The 15,273-nt window shown below is 65.2% G+C and overlaps 1 protein-coding gene across 1 annotated transcript in view; it reads left to right on the forward strand.

Annotated features, from left to right (window-relative positions):
* Positions 1–15,273, forward strand: part of BAZ2A (bromodomain adjacent to zinc finger domain 2A) — a 39,491-nt gene that overhangs the window by 11,154 nt on the left and 13,064 nt on the right. Inside the window, 22 exon segments of the mRNA XM_065419050.1 lie at positions 1,086–1,223; positions 2,891–3,463; positions 4,231–4,416; positions 5,429–5,650; positions 6,477–6,659; positions 6,760–6,820; positions 6,946–7,054; positions 7,388–7,489; positions 7,821–8,037; positions 8,808–8,869; positions 9,020–9,085; positions 9,184–9,390; positions 9,739–9,993; positions 10,207–10,421; positions 11,182–11,256; positions 12,171–12,333; positions 12,655–12,714; positions 12,841–12,979; positions 13,069–13,622; positions 14,148–14,358; positions 14,809–14,964; positions 15,060–15,217. Of these exon segments, the coding sequence (XP_065275122.1) occupies positions 1,088–1,223; positions 2,891–3,463; positions 4,231–4,416; positions 5,429–5,650; positions 6,477–6,659; positions 6,760–6,820; positions 6,946–7,054; positions 7,388–7,489; positions 7,821–8,037; positions 8,808–8,869; positions 9,020–9,085; positions 9,184–9,390; positions 9,739–9,993; positions 10,207–10,421; positions 11,182–11,256; positions 12,171–12,333; positions 12,655–12,714; positions 12,841–12,979; positions 13,069–13,622; positions 14,148–14,358; positions 14,809–14,964; positions 15,060–15,217 (4,110 nt within the window). The 5' untranslated portion in view covers positions 1,086–1,087.

Raw genomic sequence — 15,273 nt, forward strand, 5'->3', positions numbered from 1 at the left:
TAATAGAAAGCAAGTTTTATTACTCTGCCCTGGGGGTGGAGTGAGGAGGGGCTGCTCTCCTTCTGGCAGACCGGGGGCGGGCGGAGTCCTGCATTAACTCCTTGTCCCCATTCCTTTATACGGGGAGGCGCTGGGCAGCCGTCCAGACGTGTGGTTAGCCCTGGCCCTTTGTGTATGTGAGACAGCAACCGAAAGATCCGACCCACACCCAGCTGGCGTGGTGGGTGGGTGTGTCTGGGAGGCGCCGCTCAGGCAGGAGTGACCCGTCGGAAAGCCGAGGTAGCTGGGCTCTGTGCCCTGGGATGACGTTCCCTGGCTTATTTCGGCTGGCTGGTCTCTTTCGCGTGGATCTCGGCAACAGGAAATGCTGCTTTTTCCCCAGTGAAATGGGCAAACAGCTCCCGGCCTGGGAGGGGGGTGAGGATCCTGAACTGAAACACGCCGGCCCGCTGGTGGGAAGATGCTAGAAGCAGCCCCGTGGGATCCCTCCGGCTACAGCCGAAACTCTCCGCAGCCTCGACTAGCCGCAGAGTGGCCGAGTTTAACGCAAAACCGAATCCGGGGCCGGGAGCACGTGAGCTCTCCCGATAGCTGCTTCCCTCCGCGAAGCTCCCAGCGCAGCCGTGCAGCGCCGTCTTACGCCGACGCCGGTTTGTTTACCGGAGGGCTGCTGGCTTGTGGGGGCTGCTGCAGGGAGTTTTCCCGGTGATGGGAAGTGGGGACCCGGCAGCTTTTCTCAGAGCCTCGAGCTGTCAGCGTCACGCAGGCCGGGATTTCGCACGCTGGTTTCCGCGTCCACTTTCCTTCCACCGATTGCGATTCGGTTGCTTTCGCACCCATTCGGCCTCCTTCCGGGGGGGCTTTTCAGTGCACCGCTCTCCGGCTCAGCTTGTTTTTCATCCAACCCCCCCTCGAGGCAAGGCGCTTGGGTACCTGGCCTTGATCCCTGCCTGGTGTCTAGCTGGTGGTGGGTGCATTGTACCCAGTTTGTGGGGCGTGGGGGGGACTTCCTGTCCTGCCTGGGCAGCGGTGCCGGGTCAGGGCACATTTAACCCTTTGGTGTCTCGTCTCTTTTCTCTCCTCAGAAATGGAAACGAACAACCATTTTAACTTCCCTGGCCTCCCCTCTGTCCCCACTGCCTCAGGACTGAAGCCCGCCCCTTCCTCAGGGGACAGCCTCTACACTAACGGGTCTCCGATCAACTTCCCCCCGCAAGGGAAAGGTAAGTGCGTGGGGGGCTGGCCTCTGAGTGGGCTTGGACCCTTCGGCCCACCCACCATGCAGAAATAAGAGCCCGCCGCTGGTCTCTAGCACCCTGGGGTGCTTAGCAAACCGCAGTGACCACCCTCCCCTTCCTGGCAAGCTGGGGATCTCCACTGGCTGCACAGAGTCAGTGTCTGATGGGAAAAGAACCCCGGAGTCCTGGGTTTCAGGCCTCTGCTGCTCTAACTCACTAGATCCCACTTCCCGCGCAAACCCTGCGTCGTTTTGACTGGTGTCACGCGTCCGAGCGGCCTGGTCGGCAGGTTCGCTGGGGGCTGGGATCCTGGACGCGGGGGCCGAGGCAGGACTGACCTGGCCAGGGCCATCCTCCAGGACTTGGGTTTGAATTGTCCCCAGTGGTGGTGCTTCCCTTGAGAGAGCAGGGGGGTCCCGAGGAGTTGGGGGGAGGGGAGGGGGCGGGCTGAGGGCACCCCCTGCAGCAGAAAGAAGGAAGCCGTGTCTAGACTCTCCTGTCCCCGGTCTATTGCCGGCCAACGTGGGGGTTGGTGTTGGGTTCGCTCCAGCGGGAGCAGGACTGGACTGTCTGGTGCAGGAGACCCAGGAGGTGAGAGCAGGAAGGTGGGGCTTGGAGGGGGCCAGTCGCCCAGCCTGCCCTGGGCCGGGGGACCCTCCTCCCAAGGAGGCGGCCACCAGAGAGGACCAGTTCACCCGGTTTGAAGGCAGCTGGGCCACGGGGCAGACGCTGGGCTGGGCGCAGGAGAGGAGCCTGGGGGGTGGGATCCTGGCTGGGTTGGAGGGGATTAGCGGAGGGGATGGGGCTCTGTTTGGGATCGCTTCATCCTAGAAGAGAAAGGACTTGCCAGGACGGGTCTCTGCATGGATTTGGCTGCTCAGCTGATCTTGCCAGCAGCCCAGCCGAGGGGCAACTAATCCCCACAGGACTCCGGCGCTGGGGCAGTTTGGCGGGTTTCACCCCGACCTGCGCGTTCTCTCGCTCCTGGGGACGTTTGCCGGGGCAGCCCCCCCTCCGGCTCACAGCCCGAGCTGCCAAACTTCCCGCGCCCGTGGCTCTGGGTGGCTCGGATGCCAACAGGCGGCTGGCCACGCGGTTCCAGTCTGCAGCAGGTCTCCGAGGCCTGCTTCTCCCGGGACGGAGGGTCCCAGCCTCTGGGGCACAGTACCCTGCCGCAGCCCATGCGGGGGCCAGGGAGAGACCCGGGCAGCTGGGGAGAAATCCGACCAACCCTCCCGTCTCCCCAAGGCCCCGTTTTGTGCTGGGTGACCTGCGTGCATGGGGTGGGGGGGTGTCCGTCTGCAGCCGGCCTTCTTGGCGCCCTCCGTACCATGCTCTCTAGGGGGCCGGGGAGCTGGACGGCAGGACCTCGTCTGGGTCGGGCGAGGTGCTCCCCGGGGACAGCCCTTCTGTGGCTGCCTGTTCCCGTCTGCTGTCCCAGGCCTAGAGTTGCCTGTGTGGGGGGGTATCTGTGCCCCACACCCTCCAGTTGAGCTGTTTCAGGGAAGATCCTTCTCCCCCGCCCCACACCCGCTGGCTTTCCCCCCTCAGCTGGGCTCTTCCCCGCAGAGAGGAAAATCGGGTTCTCCCCCCCCACAATCCATGTCCCCGGCGCGACCAATTAACCAAGGGCTCTGCCTTTCCCTCGGCAGGCCTGAATGGCGACATGAATGGGAATGGCTTATCTACTGTATCTCACACTAGTACTTCAGGGACCTTTTCTGCCGGGCACTCCCCCGACGCCTCTGCCCTCCCCCACCCGTACGACTATCTCTGGAACTACCCGCCGTACCAGCCCGGCGGCCTCAAGGAGACCCCCGGCGTCTCCCAGTTCTCCGGCCTCGGACAGTACCCGCTCAACGGCATCCTCGGGGGCACCCGGCCGGCATCCCCGGGGCACAACACTAACCCCAGGGCGGGCCAGGAGTTCTGGGCCAACGGCACCGCCGGCTCCATGGGGCTGAGCTTCGATTCGCAGGAGCTGTACGACTTCCAGGATCAGAGCTTCGAGCTCGTGCCAAACGGCGCCAGCGGTTTCTACGCGGCCTCCCAGCCCTCCCCCATGCTGGGCTCCAGCGCCCAGCCTTTCTCGCCACCGCCGGGCCCGCAGGACGAGCCGGGCACCGGCCAGGAGGGGTCCTTGGCGGCAAAGGAGATGCCGCCTGCGGGCGAGGAGACCGGCGCCGCTCTGATGGGCAGCAAGGAACTGGAGGAGACGCAGCCGGGTGAGTGGCGCTGGCCTGGGATAGCTGGTAGCGGGAGCTGATGGGACTGGCACGTTCAGGGACCAGAACCCCCCAGGGCTGGGTTATCAGCTCCTCTAATGCAGCTGTGTGGGGGCGGGGGCCAGGTCTAAATCAACCCCTCTGCCCCCCCGCTCCAATCCCTGCCGTGGTGTAGAGCTGCCCTGGGAGTGCTCCGAGTTGGGCCCCCGGCACTGTGCCCCAAGGGCTTTTTCAGCAGCGGTGGAAGAGGTGGGCCCAGCGGCGCTGCCCCGGCTCCCTACCCGCGTTCTGCACTCGCAGACACACACACACACCCCCGGCGTGCGTGGGGAATTCCCCGAGGGCGGGGGTTGAGGATCGAGCCCATGACCCTGGGAGGGGTGCGCCGGGCGGGGGGCTCCCCCTCCCAAAGGAGGGACGAGACGAGTCGGCAAACTTGCCACAAGCCCCCCCCCCCCCCCCCAAGACGTGTTGGGAAAAGGGGTGTGGAAAGCCTGGTCTGGGGGGGTGGGGAACAGTAATTGTGCCACGGCGGGCGGGGGGGTGTTGGAGTGGGGGCCCCGCTGAGCTCCCCATAACAGACGTCCTGCCCCAGCAGCGTCTTCCTGGCTTGGCTGGATGGGAACCGGGGCTGCTGTCTGGAGCTCCGCTCCTGAAGCGGGGTCCCTGCTGGGGGGGCTCCCATACCTGTGTCCGGGGGGGTGGGGGGGGAAGGAAGGGTTGCGTTAACGTGCTCTCTTTGGGGTGGGGGGGCCGGTTGTTTCTAGACCTGAAAATGTGCAGCTACAACAGCTCCGGGCCAGCCGTGGAGCCGCTCAGCCAGGAAGCGTCCGTCTTGTCCCCGGACACCACTGGGAGCTGCCTGGGCGACGCCTCCGCTATCGCCGGCCCCCTGGCAGACCCTCCCCTCCTGAGCGAAGACCCCCTGGAGCCCTTCGAGTCGCTGGCTAGAGGTAGGGAGGGTGGATCCCCTTCCCCGGGAGGTCAGCCGCCCAATGCATTGGCATTAAACAGGCTCTCTCCTGGGGCTCCGTGCGCTGGCCTTGGGGAAGCTCCCGGGCCGGCCGGCTGTGGGGCCAGAGAGCACTGCTCGGGGTATGTGAGATATTCAAAGAGCCTCTTCGATCTGGGGTGAGGAGTGGAGGAAGTGAGGGGGGGCAGGTTCGTGAAATGGGCTGGCTCTCGGCCAATCAAAGGCTCCGTCTGTTGCCCCGCTTGCGTTGCGGGTCTGGGGCTCAGGCCGCTGGGAAGTCTGGCGCCGAGGGCGTCTTTGAAGCCGCTGACTATTTGCTGGCCCCCATCCCGGTCCTTGAAAAATGTCCCTTTCTGGTCCTGGCAAACTCTTCCCACTTCCCTTTGGCCTGAGCCAGTCGGCCCCAGCAGCAGGGTCAGCTGGGGGGCTGAGACCCCCGGAGGCAGAGCTCCAGGTTCACATGGTCTCTAAGTGCGAACTTCCTCCCCCAGCTCTGCCCAGAGCCTGTCAGATCAGCACTGGGGGCGGGAGGGGGACACACATGCTGCCTCTTATACCCCTCTGGCTGGGGAATCCCTCCCACTGGTAGGCGGAGTCACAAAATCCCTCCCAATAGGGGTGGGGTTACAGGACCTGGCTTCCTTGTTTAAAGGGCCAGGCTTCCTTATACACAGTCACCCAGCCCCACTCGCTTCCGGGATGGTTATTACACAGCCATCTTGGGTTTCGGTTCCCAAAGGATGGGGGGGGCGTGGCTAGAGCCAGCGAAATCCATTAACCCCTGGTGTGCTGGAGCCAGCGAAATCCATTAACCCCTGGTGTGCCGGAATCACTGGAAGTGCGCGCAGTGTGGGTTTAACGTCCCAAACACACACACACACCCCAGCTGGAGATACCAGCTCCTCCCCGGGTGCGACCCTAACCACGGTGGGGTGAACGCTCGCCCCCGGTAGGACGCGCCTAAGGCGTCTTACTCCGATCCCCACCTGCAGACCCAGGGACCGGAGATCTCTACGAGATGGACAACTCCCAGCTGGTGAACGACAAGTCTTCTCTGGAGGCTGCCCCGGACATCTCGACCCTCGAGTGCTCCGAGAGCCCCTCCCTGAACAACTCCAGGTCCTTCAACCTGCTGCCGGATGACAGCCAGGGCCCCTCCTCGCTCTTCGTCAGCCCCGACTCGCCGCCTGTCCTGGGGGAGGCCGTCCTGCAAGGTAGGGGGTGTCTCTGGTGCGGAACCGGCTGACGAGTGGCCCTGGGGCCGGGCCGGGCTGCTTTGCAAAGCGCACAGCTGGTGGGGACTACGTGTCCCAGCAGACACTGGGCCATCTCCAGCCCAGCCATCTCCATCTCGAACTGCCGGGGAGGTGGGTGCAGGACGTGGAGGGATCCTGCCTAGTGTTGTGTGTTAACGGCAACGCCTGGGCCCCACGGCGCTGGGTGCTGTCCGTACCCGAAAAAAGGCAATCTCTGCCCCACAGAGCTTCCAAGCTCCGGATAAGAGGTGGCTGCAGATGGCCGGCGTACCCCCAGGGAGGTGTGCCTGTGGAAAGCCGGGGGTATTGAGTGGGGGGGGTTTGTTCTAAGGGCTCCAGCCAGGGGAGAAAAATCCCAGACGAACCATGAAAAGCAGCAAGGTTCGGGGGCTAGCAGTAGGGGCGAAGGGGCGGTTCCCCCACGGCAGGATTTTAGCAGGGGACGTATTGGGAGCCATAACCTCCTTACGCCCCAATCCTGCACCTGGCCTCTCCAGTTCTGCAGGAAGCGAGGCTCAGCGGTTAGAGCAGAGGTGACGTGGCACCGGGGCTGCCGTCCCGGCTCGGCTGCAAACTCGCCGCGTGACTTGACAGGGTTTGTTTCATCCTGCTGCACACCCCCCCCCCCCCATAGAAAGCGGGGTCCCAGGGCCTGCCCTATGGGTGGGGGGGCAGAGACGAATAGCTGGAATTGCCTTGGGGGCGGGGGGACACATACAGCATGGGTGTAGCAGACGGCGTATCCCCCTGCCCCACGAGTGTCTGTCCTTCCCTGGTGTTGCAGACAGCAGCTTAGACCTGCAGGACGGGGGCGACCCAGGGGAGGAGGAATCGGGGTCTCTGGAGCGCAGCCCCCCGCTGGAGCCGGAGTCCCCAGGCGCCTGTCTGGAGGAGGAGGAGGAGGAGGAAGTGGCTGAGGACAGCTGCCTGGAGGCTCTGGCAGCCCCGCTCAGTGCATCAGCAAGGGGTAGGTGAGAAGCGGCTTCCCCCAGTGTGTTCCCGCCCCCGCCCCGGCCTGTAAGCGACCAGCTGGTGCTCGGTGAGTGACTGTCCCCCTGTCTTGGCAGGTGAAGTCCCCCGCAGACGGATCGCCACGGCGGAGGAGGTTCGCTTCCCCCTGCAGCACGGGTAGGTGGCACCCCGCACTTGGGGGAGGGGGGTGTCCGGGGCCAATGGCAGGGGGGCGGAGGGGGGGGAACGGCCAGCGCTCTGCCCAGGTGGGTGCCGGCTGCTGACGGGCCTTTCCCGCGCAGATGGAGGAGGGAAGTGCGAATCAAGAAGGGCAGCCACCGCTGGCAGGGGGAGACATGGTACTACGGGCCCTGCGGCAAAAGGATGAAGCAGTTCCCGGAGGTGATCAAGGTAAACGTCTCTCCCCGTCGAGGGGGGAGGGGGGGGGAATCTGTCGCCCGCGGCCGTCCGGAGGCTGGCACGGCGGGTTGGAGCGGACAGATCCCTGCTGCTGGGCACCCCAGCAGCTCAGCCGGTGCCCCCCAATTCCCCCCCCCCGCTTACTCTCTGTCCTGGAAGCTGCCCGTCATGGGCTGCCCCCCATGACGATGCCCAGTGTACAATGCGGGGGGGTTGCCTGCTGTGCTGCACGGGGGGGTGTCCTGATGGCCGTGCCTGGCCGGGGGGAGCCCTGTACCCAGCGCGGGACCCTGATCAACCCCCTTTGCCTTGTCTCTTCCCCAGTACCTGAGCCGGAATGTGGTGCAGGACGTCCGGCGCGAACACTTCAGCTTCAGCCCCCGCATGCCCGTCGGAGACTTCTATGAGGAGCGGGACACGCCCGAGGTGGGCACCTTCCCCGGGGCGCAGGCTGGAGCCGGCTCTGCCCGGCTGCAGGGCCTGCTTGTCTCTCGGGAGCGGGGGGGATGAGGCGTTTATTGGGGATGCACCCGAGGCGCAGGGTTTGCAGGGCCCAGGCACCGGGGCCCCATGGCGTTGCCAGCTGGCAGGTCAGAGCCCGTCCTGTGCTCCCCGGGGCCTCCCTGCCCATCTGGCGCCCTCGCTATGGGCATGAAAGGAGACTTGCCCGGGGGCCCAGGCCTTGGGTGGGGGGGTCGGGCCAGGGCTTGGTGTGGAGACCCCAGGGGTCAGTCTGGCTCTCCCCTCCCCCGCGCAGGGCTCGCAGTGGGTGAAGCTGACCCGGGAGGAAATCCCCTCGCGCATCCAGGCCATCACGGGCAAGCGCGGGCGCCCCCGGAACGCGGAGAAGGAGAAGGCCAAGGCCAAGGAGGCGCCCAAAGTGAAGCGCGGCCGGGGCCGGCCCCCCAAGGCCAAGATGGCCGACTTGCTGAGCAAGACTGACGCCAGGCTCCTGAAGAAACTGGAAGCCCAAGGTACCCCCCTCCCCGCGTGCCAGGCAGTCCTTGTGCCTGAAGGGAGCACGGCTCCTGGGGACGCCTCCTGCCTCGATGCGCCAGCCGCTCCCGTTGATTTCAGAGCAGGGACGGGGCAGCTCAGCACCACTCTGGATCCGGCCCCACCCCTAACCCGCTGCGCGCCCTGGTGGCAAAGGCACCGTCCAGGGAGGAGCCCAGCTAAGACGCTGCCAGCTGGAGGGTGTGAGACTCCCCCAGTGGGACCCCCCCCCCCCCCCGGCTTCCCACGCGACACCCTGCCCGCTGTGCCGCGGGCCTGATCTCCGCTGCCAGCCCAGGACAGCGCCCTCGGGGCACCTCGCTGATGCAACCGGAGCTTGGGTCCGCTCGGGCAGGCTGGGTTGAAAACTGCAGCCCCAACCCCAACCAGGGGTTGCTCCATTCAGTGCAACCCCTGCCCCCCCCCCCCCCCAATCATGGCACACACCCGTTGCTGTGAACGCTACTGTGCCAGTCGAATGGCAGCTTCCGGACAGCGTGCGGACCTGCTGCCCGCATCCCCAGCGACCAGGAGACACGAATCTTCCGCCAGGTGGCACCCACAGCTCAGACCTGCCCACCCCCCAGCGGGGCGAGGGCCTAGAGAGGCCTGTGCGGCTGCTGGGGCACGGGAATCCAGGGCCAGGCAGCTGTGCCCGGTCTGGGAGTGGGTTATGGGGTGTCCCCCTGGCTGTTCCAGGCTCCTCCCTTGACTCTATCTCCTCCCCCCCCACCCCCCCGACTTGCAGAGGTGCTCAGTGACGAAGACAAGCTGAAGATGAGCAAGATCAAGAAGAAGATGAGGCGAAAGGTACGAGCGGCGCTGGGGGAGGGCTCCCTCAACCTCCCTCCAGCTGGGGCACCAGTCGGAGCTGGGAGGGTGTCACTTCCCCCTCCTCCCCCTCCCAGTCTGGGACTCCCCTCCCCGCCAGGCACCTGAGCTGGATTTTATCCCTTCCAGGCAAGGAACAAACAGAAGCAGGAGGCCAAAGTGCCCAAGCCCAAGGAGGCCAAGAAGAAAGCCAAGGTGGGTGTGGAGGGCCCTGTGTGGGGGAGGCAGGGGGGAGACACGAAGGGGGGGCTGTGTTCCTGACTCACACCCCCGCCGCTCTGTCTGTCCCCCAGGCAAAGAAGGAGAAGGCGCGGCCGGAGAAGGCCAAGGAGAAGGCGCGGCCCAAGGAGAAGGGGCGGCCCAAGGAGAAGGCCAAGGCTGTGCGGAAGGTGGACAAGAACCTGCTGGCCCAGCGGCGGCTGGAGGAGCGGCGCCGGCAGCAGATGATTTTAGAGGAGATGAAGAAGCCCACGGAGGACATGTGCCTGGGCGACCATCAGGTTAGGTGAACCCCCTGGCAGGAGGGGGGGAGATCAGGCCCCCCCCCCCGAGGCTAGCGCCCGTCTGGCTCTGCAGCTTCCTGGAGGGCGTCCCCCAGCTGCCCTGGGCTCCCACGAGTGGGTCGGGGTGGGCTCCCCATGGGGCAAGGGCTGAGCAAGCCCCCCACATGGGGTGCGGGGCCTGGTGCCTCTTGCGCTGGCCCATTCGGGGTGGTGAGGCTGGTATCACATGCCCATGTGTTGGGGGTCAGGGGGTGGAAGGGAACCATGCTGAAACCTGGTAAGGTCCCGGCTCCACCCACTAGGCCCCGCTGACCAGCCGCTCGGCTCTCTCTCTCTTTCCCCCAGCCCCTGCCGCCATTCTCCCGCATCCCCGGCCTGGTCCTGCCCAGCGGGGCCTTCTCCGACTGCCTCACCATCGTGGAGTTCCTGCACAGCTACGGCCGGGTCCTGGGCTTCGAGGTGCCCCGGGACGTCCCCAGCCTCTGCACCCTGCAGGAGGGGCTGTTCGGCGTGGACGACAGCCTGGGCGAGGTGCAGGACCTGCTGGTGCGGCTCCTGCGGGCTGCCCTCTACGACCCCGGCCTCCCTTCCTACTGCCAGGTACATGGGCGCGGCCGAGCCCCTTGGACTCAGTATGAACAATGGGGCGGGGGCCAGCCTGGGCCAGGGAAAGCCAGGTTCCATTTCCTGCTCCGCCCCACACTTCCTGCATGACCTGGAGCATTGTCCAGCCAGGCTTTCCCCCCATATCCCAGCATGGACCCTCCCCTCACCCCTCCTCCACTGCTTTAACTCCTGTCCTCCGCCCCCCAGTCCCTGAAGATCCTCGGGGAGAAGGTGTCCGAAATCAGCCTGAACCGGGACACCGTGTCCGAGATCCTGCGCTGTTTCCTCATGGCCTACGGGGCCGACGCCGACCTGTGCCACGGCCTGCGGACCAAGCCCTTCCAGGCGCTGCCCCCGGACCGCAAGGCGGCCATCCTGGCCTTCCTGGTCAACGAACTCAACGGCAGCGCCCTCATCATCAAGTGAGGAGTGGGGGCCAGGCCGGGCCGCTTGTGCCCTGCAGCCTTGCGGGGGCGGTGGCTAGAACAGGGAGCAAAACCCAGCTGTTGCCTCTTACGGGGTGATGCAGGCCAGGGAGACTACATATCCCAGCAGGCATTGGGCTGCCTAGGGGCTGTGCAGGCCAGGGAGACTACATATCCCAGCATGCATTGGGCTGTGTAGGGGCTGTGCATAGGGCGACCAGACAGCAAGTGTGAATAATCGGGACGGGGGTGGGGGGTAATTTGAACCTATATGAGAAACAGACCCAAAAATCAGGACTGTCCCTATAAAATCGGGACATCTGGTCACCCTAGCTGTGCAGGCCAGGGAGACTACATATCCCAGCGTGCATTGGGCTGCCTTGAGCCAAATGATGGTACAAGTCAGAGAAACTACTTATCCCATCATGCATTGGGCTAAGCGCTCAGGGGGCTTGCGGACAAGAAGTCCCAGAATGCAGTGCTGCCATCTGGCTCTGAGTAGGAAGCTTTGCGCCAATCCAGGTGGGAGTGTTGCATGCTGGGACTCGTAGTCTCTGGGCTGCGCTCTGCCCACCCCAGCCGTACACGCTCTGAACCGTTCCTGAGCACGTGATGGGCAGGGACCCAACAGGCTGGGCCTGGAGGCGAGATCCGGCCCTGGCACCCTGGAGTGTTGCTCCTTTGCCTTCCCGAGGGGGCGCGTGGTGGGGCGAGGTCCGGACAGACTGCTCTGCTAAACTCGGGGCTGTCCTTGCAGTGAAATCGACAAGACTCTGGAGAACATGTCCAACTACAGGAGGAACAAATGGATTATCGAGGGCAAGCTGCGCAGGTGGGTGCTACCGAGGGCTTTGGGTGGGCTGGCTGGGTCGAGGAGGAGGCTGGGGGCAGAGGGGGACGGCGTTTCTGGTCAATTGATCAGCCAGATAATGTCAACTGACCTGCTTATTATCCGACCGGAGTCAAATATTCCAGCGCGATGCCCTGAAACAGGCGCTGACCTACCTTTGCGATCGCACCTGTCATCGGTTGGAACTTCATTTCATCGTGTTTTCCGCTCCGAGCTCGAGGAGCTGGTTGTCTGGAATGAAGCACCAATGTCTGAGCACTCCGATTACCCAGCAGAGCCACTGCCGTGTGAATTCACTGTTTCATGGGCTAGATATTCCTATTTAGAGAGGATCTAGTGTTTATTGATCGATGATTCTCATTGCAAAATGACTGACTGGGTATTATTCTTTTTTCAACTACAGTCGGTTAATAACCTAGCAAAAGCATCCTGATTGGCTAATAGCTTAGATTGGCCAATAATTAAGTGGTCGCGAGTCTGTCTGAGGATCACTGATCTCAGGCGAAGCCTGTGGGAGGTCATGAACGCCTCCAGTTTTTCTGGTGCTGTGGTTTATAGTTGGAAGAAGTCAGTGCTTTAAAATATTTGGCCATTTTTGACTGATGAATTGACCGACTCTTTTAGGACCGGTCAAATGCCCAGCCCTGCTTCTGGCAGAGAAACTTGCGGGGTGGCTATGGGGGGAGGGCAGCGGGGCTCCAGGTGTCTTGGTGAATTGGAAGGCGGCTGTACGCTGTTGGATCCGCTCTGCCAGGGCAACATCTGAGCTCTCGGCCTGTTGGATCCAAACTGCGCGCCTGCCCCCAGCCCATGCAGGGTTGGGTACCTGAGGGGCGGCAGGGAGTCGGTGTCCCCGGCTGGCATTCAGGACGTTCGTTCCCTCTGCGGCTCTGCAGGTTGAAAATCGCCCTGGCCAAGAAGACGGGCCGCCCGGAGTCCGAGATCACGGGCCTGGACGAGGGGCCCAGGCGGCGCAGCTCCCGGATCACGGAGGAGAACAGTGGCCTGGAGGCAGAGGAGGAAGAGAGCCGGGGCCGGAAGTCCCGCAAGGATGAGGAGGTAGCCGCGTGGCAGGGCCAGGCCAATAGGCGAGGGGAGTGGGGACGTTCGCCTCTGCCTTTCGGAGGCAGTGTCGTTTAGTGGTTAGAGCAGGGGAGATGGGCAGACAGGACTCCTGGGTTCTTTTCCCAGCTCTACCACTGACTCGTGCAAGTCTCATTCCCTGGTGCCTCAGTTTCCCCAGCTGTGCCGTAGGGGCGACAGCGCAAGGGTGAACCAGAGCTGCTGATGTTCGAGGGGTAAAGGGGGTCCTGTATGCAGAGCCAGGGTAACATGGTGGGCAAGGATTCACTCCTCCTGACTGTCCCTTCTCCCGCTCAGGCCAGCATTCCTGCATGCAGCGTCCCCGAGCTGGAGAGACAGATCGAGAAGCTAGCCAAGGTAAGGCTGGCCCCAGTTGGGGTGAGGAGCTGGCAGGCTCTGGATCCCCCGGGACAGCCCCCAGCAGACGATGCCTCCCCCCATTCACCCTCTCTGCCTTCTTTTTTTTTTTTTCACCTCCCCCAGAGGCAGATGTTCTTCCGGAAGAAGCTGCTCCACGCTTCGCAGACGCTGCGGGCCACCGCGCTGGGCCAGGACCGCTACCGCAGGCGGTACTGGGTCCTGCCCCACCTGGGCGGGATCTTCGTGGAGGGCTCCGAGGCAGGTGAGTTGGGTCGGGGCCCTCGTGGGGAGGAGGGGCTGTTACAACGGAGAGGCTTGCACGGTTCTGATCTCTTCCCGCCCCCCCTGCAGCCGCGGAGGAGGGGCCCAAGGACACGGAGGAGGAGGAGGAGAAAGAGGCTGCCCCGGAGATCTCCCCGGTGAAGAAGGAACCGGTTGAGCTGCCCATCCCCAGCCGGCCGAACTGCATGGTCTCCCGGTCGCGGGGCCGGCCGCGGAAAAGCAAAGAGGACCCGGCCCGGCCGGGCGGGCCCAAGCCCCCGCCCCTCAACGGGCTCCTAGAGGACTCGATGGCCCCCTGCCAGAGCCAGCACGACCTGAGCCAGTCGGCCTTCCTGTCCTGGCTGAGCCAGACGCAGTCGTCCCTGCTCAACAGCTCGGTCCTCACCCCGGACAGCAGCCCCGGGAAGGGGGACCCCAGCCCCCCTGCCCCCGAGGCGCCCGCCCTGGAGGAGAGCTTCCCAGAGACAGTGGAGAAACAGGGGCCCTGGTTCAACCTGCTGCCTAGGACGCCCTGCCATGCCGCTCCCCCTCTCACTACCTCCTCGGAGGAGCCCCCCGCTAGAGCCGCCCCCCAGCCTCGCAGCCTTCACCCCGGGGACCAGCCCAAGGCTACGGGCAGGCAGGTGAGAGCCGGCCGCGCGCCTGCTGCTGGAGTGGGGGAGGGGGGGCTAGCAGATCCCCGTTGGCAGGCGCCTGTCTTCTGACCCCGTGGGCATAGCTGGCACTGCCAAAGGGACCCTCCCCTCTGACCCCTATAGGTGTCGCTCTAAGCAGGGCTGGAAAGCCGCCCTGTCCCCTTCCCTTCGCCCCTGTGGCAGGATCTGGGCCCCGGGGAGGGGTCGGGGGACTAGCTGAAGCCTGGCGGATCTGTGGGCTCCAGCTCCCTGGGGTGGGGCTGAGTCTGGGGAGGAACCCACCTCCCCATATCCAGGGGGCTGCGAGGGGAGGAGTGGGGTGGTGGCTGGCCCCCGAGGAAGGGGGGCAGGAACACAGACGAGGCCCATGGGAAGTGAGGGGAGCCCCGTGACGTGGGTCACTTAGATCCGGAGCCCCTGGGGGGCTGGAGGGACTGGCTCCCGGGGGGGCGGCGGGACTGGGGCGAGGGCTGTGCAGCCAGAACCTCTCACCCGCGCTGTCTCTCCTCCCAGCCGAATGGCCCCACGTCTCCCCCCCTCGCTTCCACGCCCGTCCACGCCAGCCCCAGGGTGCCCAGCGCGTGCCCCAGGGGCCGGGGCGGACCTGAGAAGGCCCAGGAGCTGCCAGGGCAGCCCAAGCGCCGGGGCCGGCCCCCCACCAAGTTCTTCAAGCAGATTGAGCAGAAGTATCTCACCCAGCTGATGGCGCAGCCCGTGCCCCCAGGTGAGGACACCCCCTCCCCCTCCACGCATCGGGCAATGACCCCAGCACTGCTTTTCTTCTCCCCTGGGGCAGCCACCTCCGGCACGGCTTCTTCCCCCAGTGCCACCTTCCCTCCCCTCCCTTCCTTCCTTGCCTGGGGGCGGGGCGGGTGGGTCTCCCTCTTGACGTCGTCCCCCCGCCACCCTGCCGTTCACGGGGGGCACCCAGCCTCGGGTGAAGCACAGGGTGACAGGAGACCACGTTCGCCCCCGTCTCATTGAGGGCAGAGAGCTGGGTTTGGGTGCCAGTCAGGACTCCTGGGTCCCATTCCCTGCCGTGCTGCGGGGTGGTGGGGATTGTCTCCCGTTCCCTGCTGGGGTCCCCTTCCCCTGCAGGGTGACTGGGAGCTGCCCCCCCCCCCCCCACACACACACACCCCAGTGCTCAGCCGGCTCCGTGGCTGCCTTGCAGAGATGCAGAGCGGCTGGTGGTGGCTCAAGGACCCGGAGGAGCTGGAGGCCGTGGTCCGAGCGCTGCACCCGCGGGGGATCCGCGAGAAGGCCCTGCACAAGCACCTCACCAAGCACAAGGAGTATCTGCGGGAGGTCTGCGCCCGCGCCACTGCTGGTGAGGACACGCCGGCGGGCGGGGGAGGGGGAGGACCCGGGCCGTGGGTGGGGGGGAGGACGCCGGGCTGTTAACCCTGCCTCTCTCCTGGCCAGATCCCATCTTCCAGCCCCAGGCCGCCGGCCACCCCATGTCTCAGGAAGCCTTGGCCCGGTGGTCCGTGACGGAGTGGGCCTACGAGATGGACCTCGCCCTCCTGCAGTGGGTGGAAGAGCTGGAGCAGCGGGTCCTGATGTCGGATCTGCAGATCCGGGTGAGGAGCCTGGCCCCCGCCCTGCGCCCCCCCTCCCCCCCCGATGTAGCTTGGGA

This window comes from Emys orbicularis, chromosome 19 (assembly GCF_028017835.1).
Source record: "Emys orbicularis isolate rEmyOrb1 chromosome 19, rEmyOrb1.hap1, whole genome shotgun sequence".
NCBI classification, from domain to species: domain Eukaryota; kingdom Metazoa; phylum Chordata; order Testudines; family Emydidae; genus Emys; species Emys orbicularis.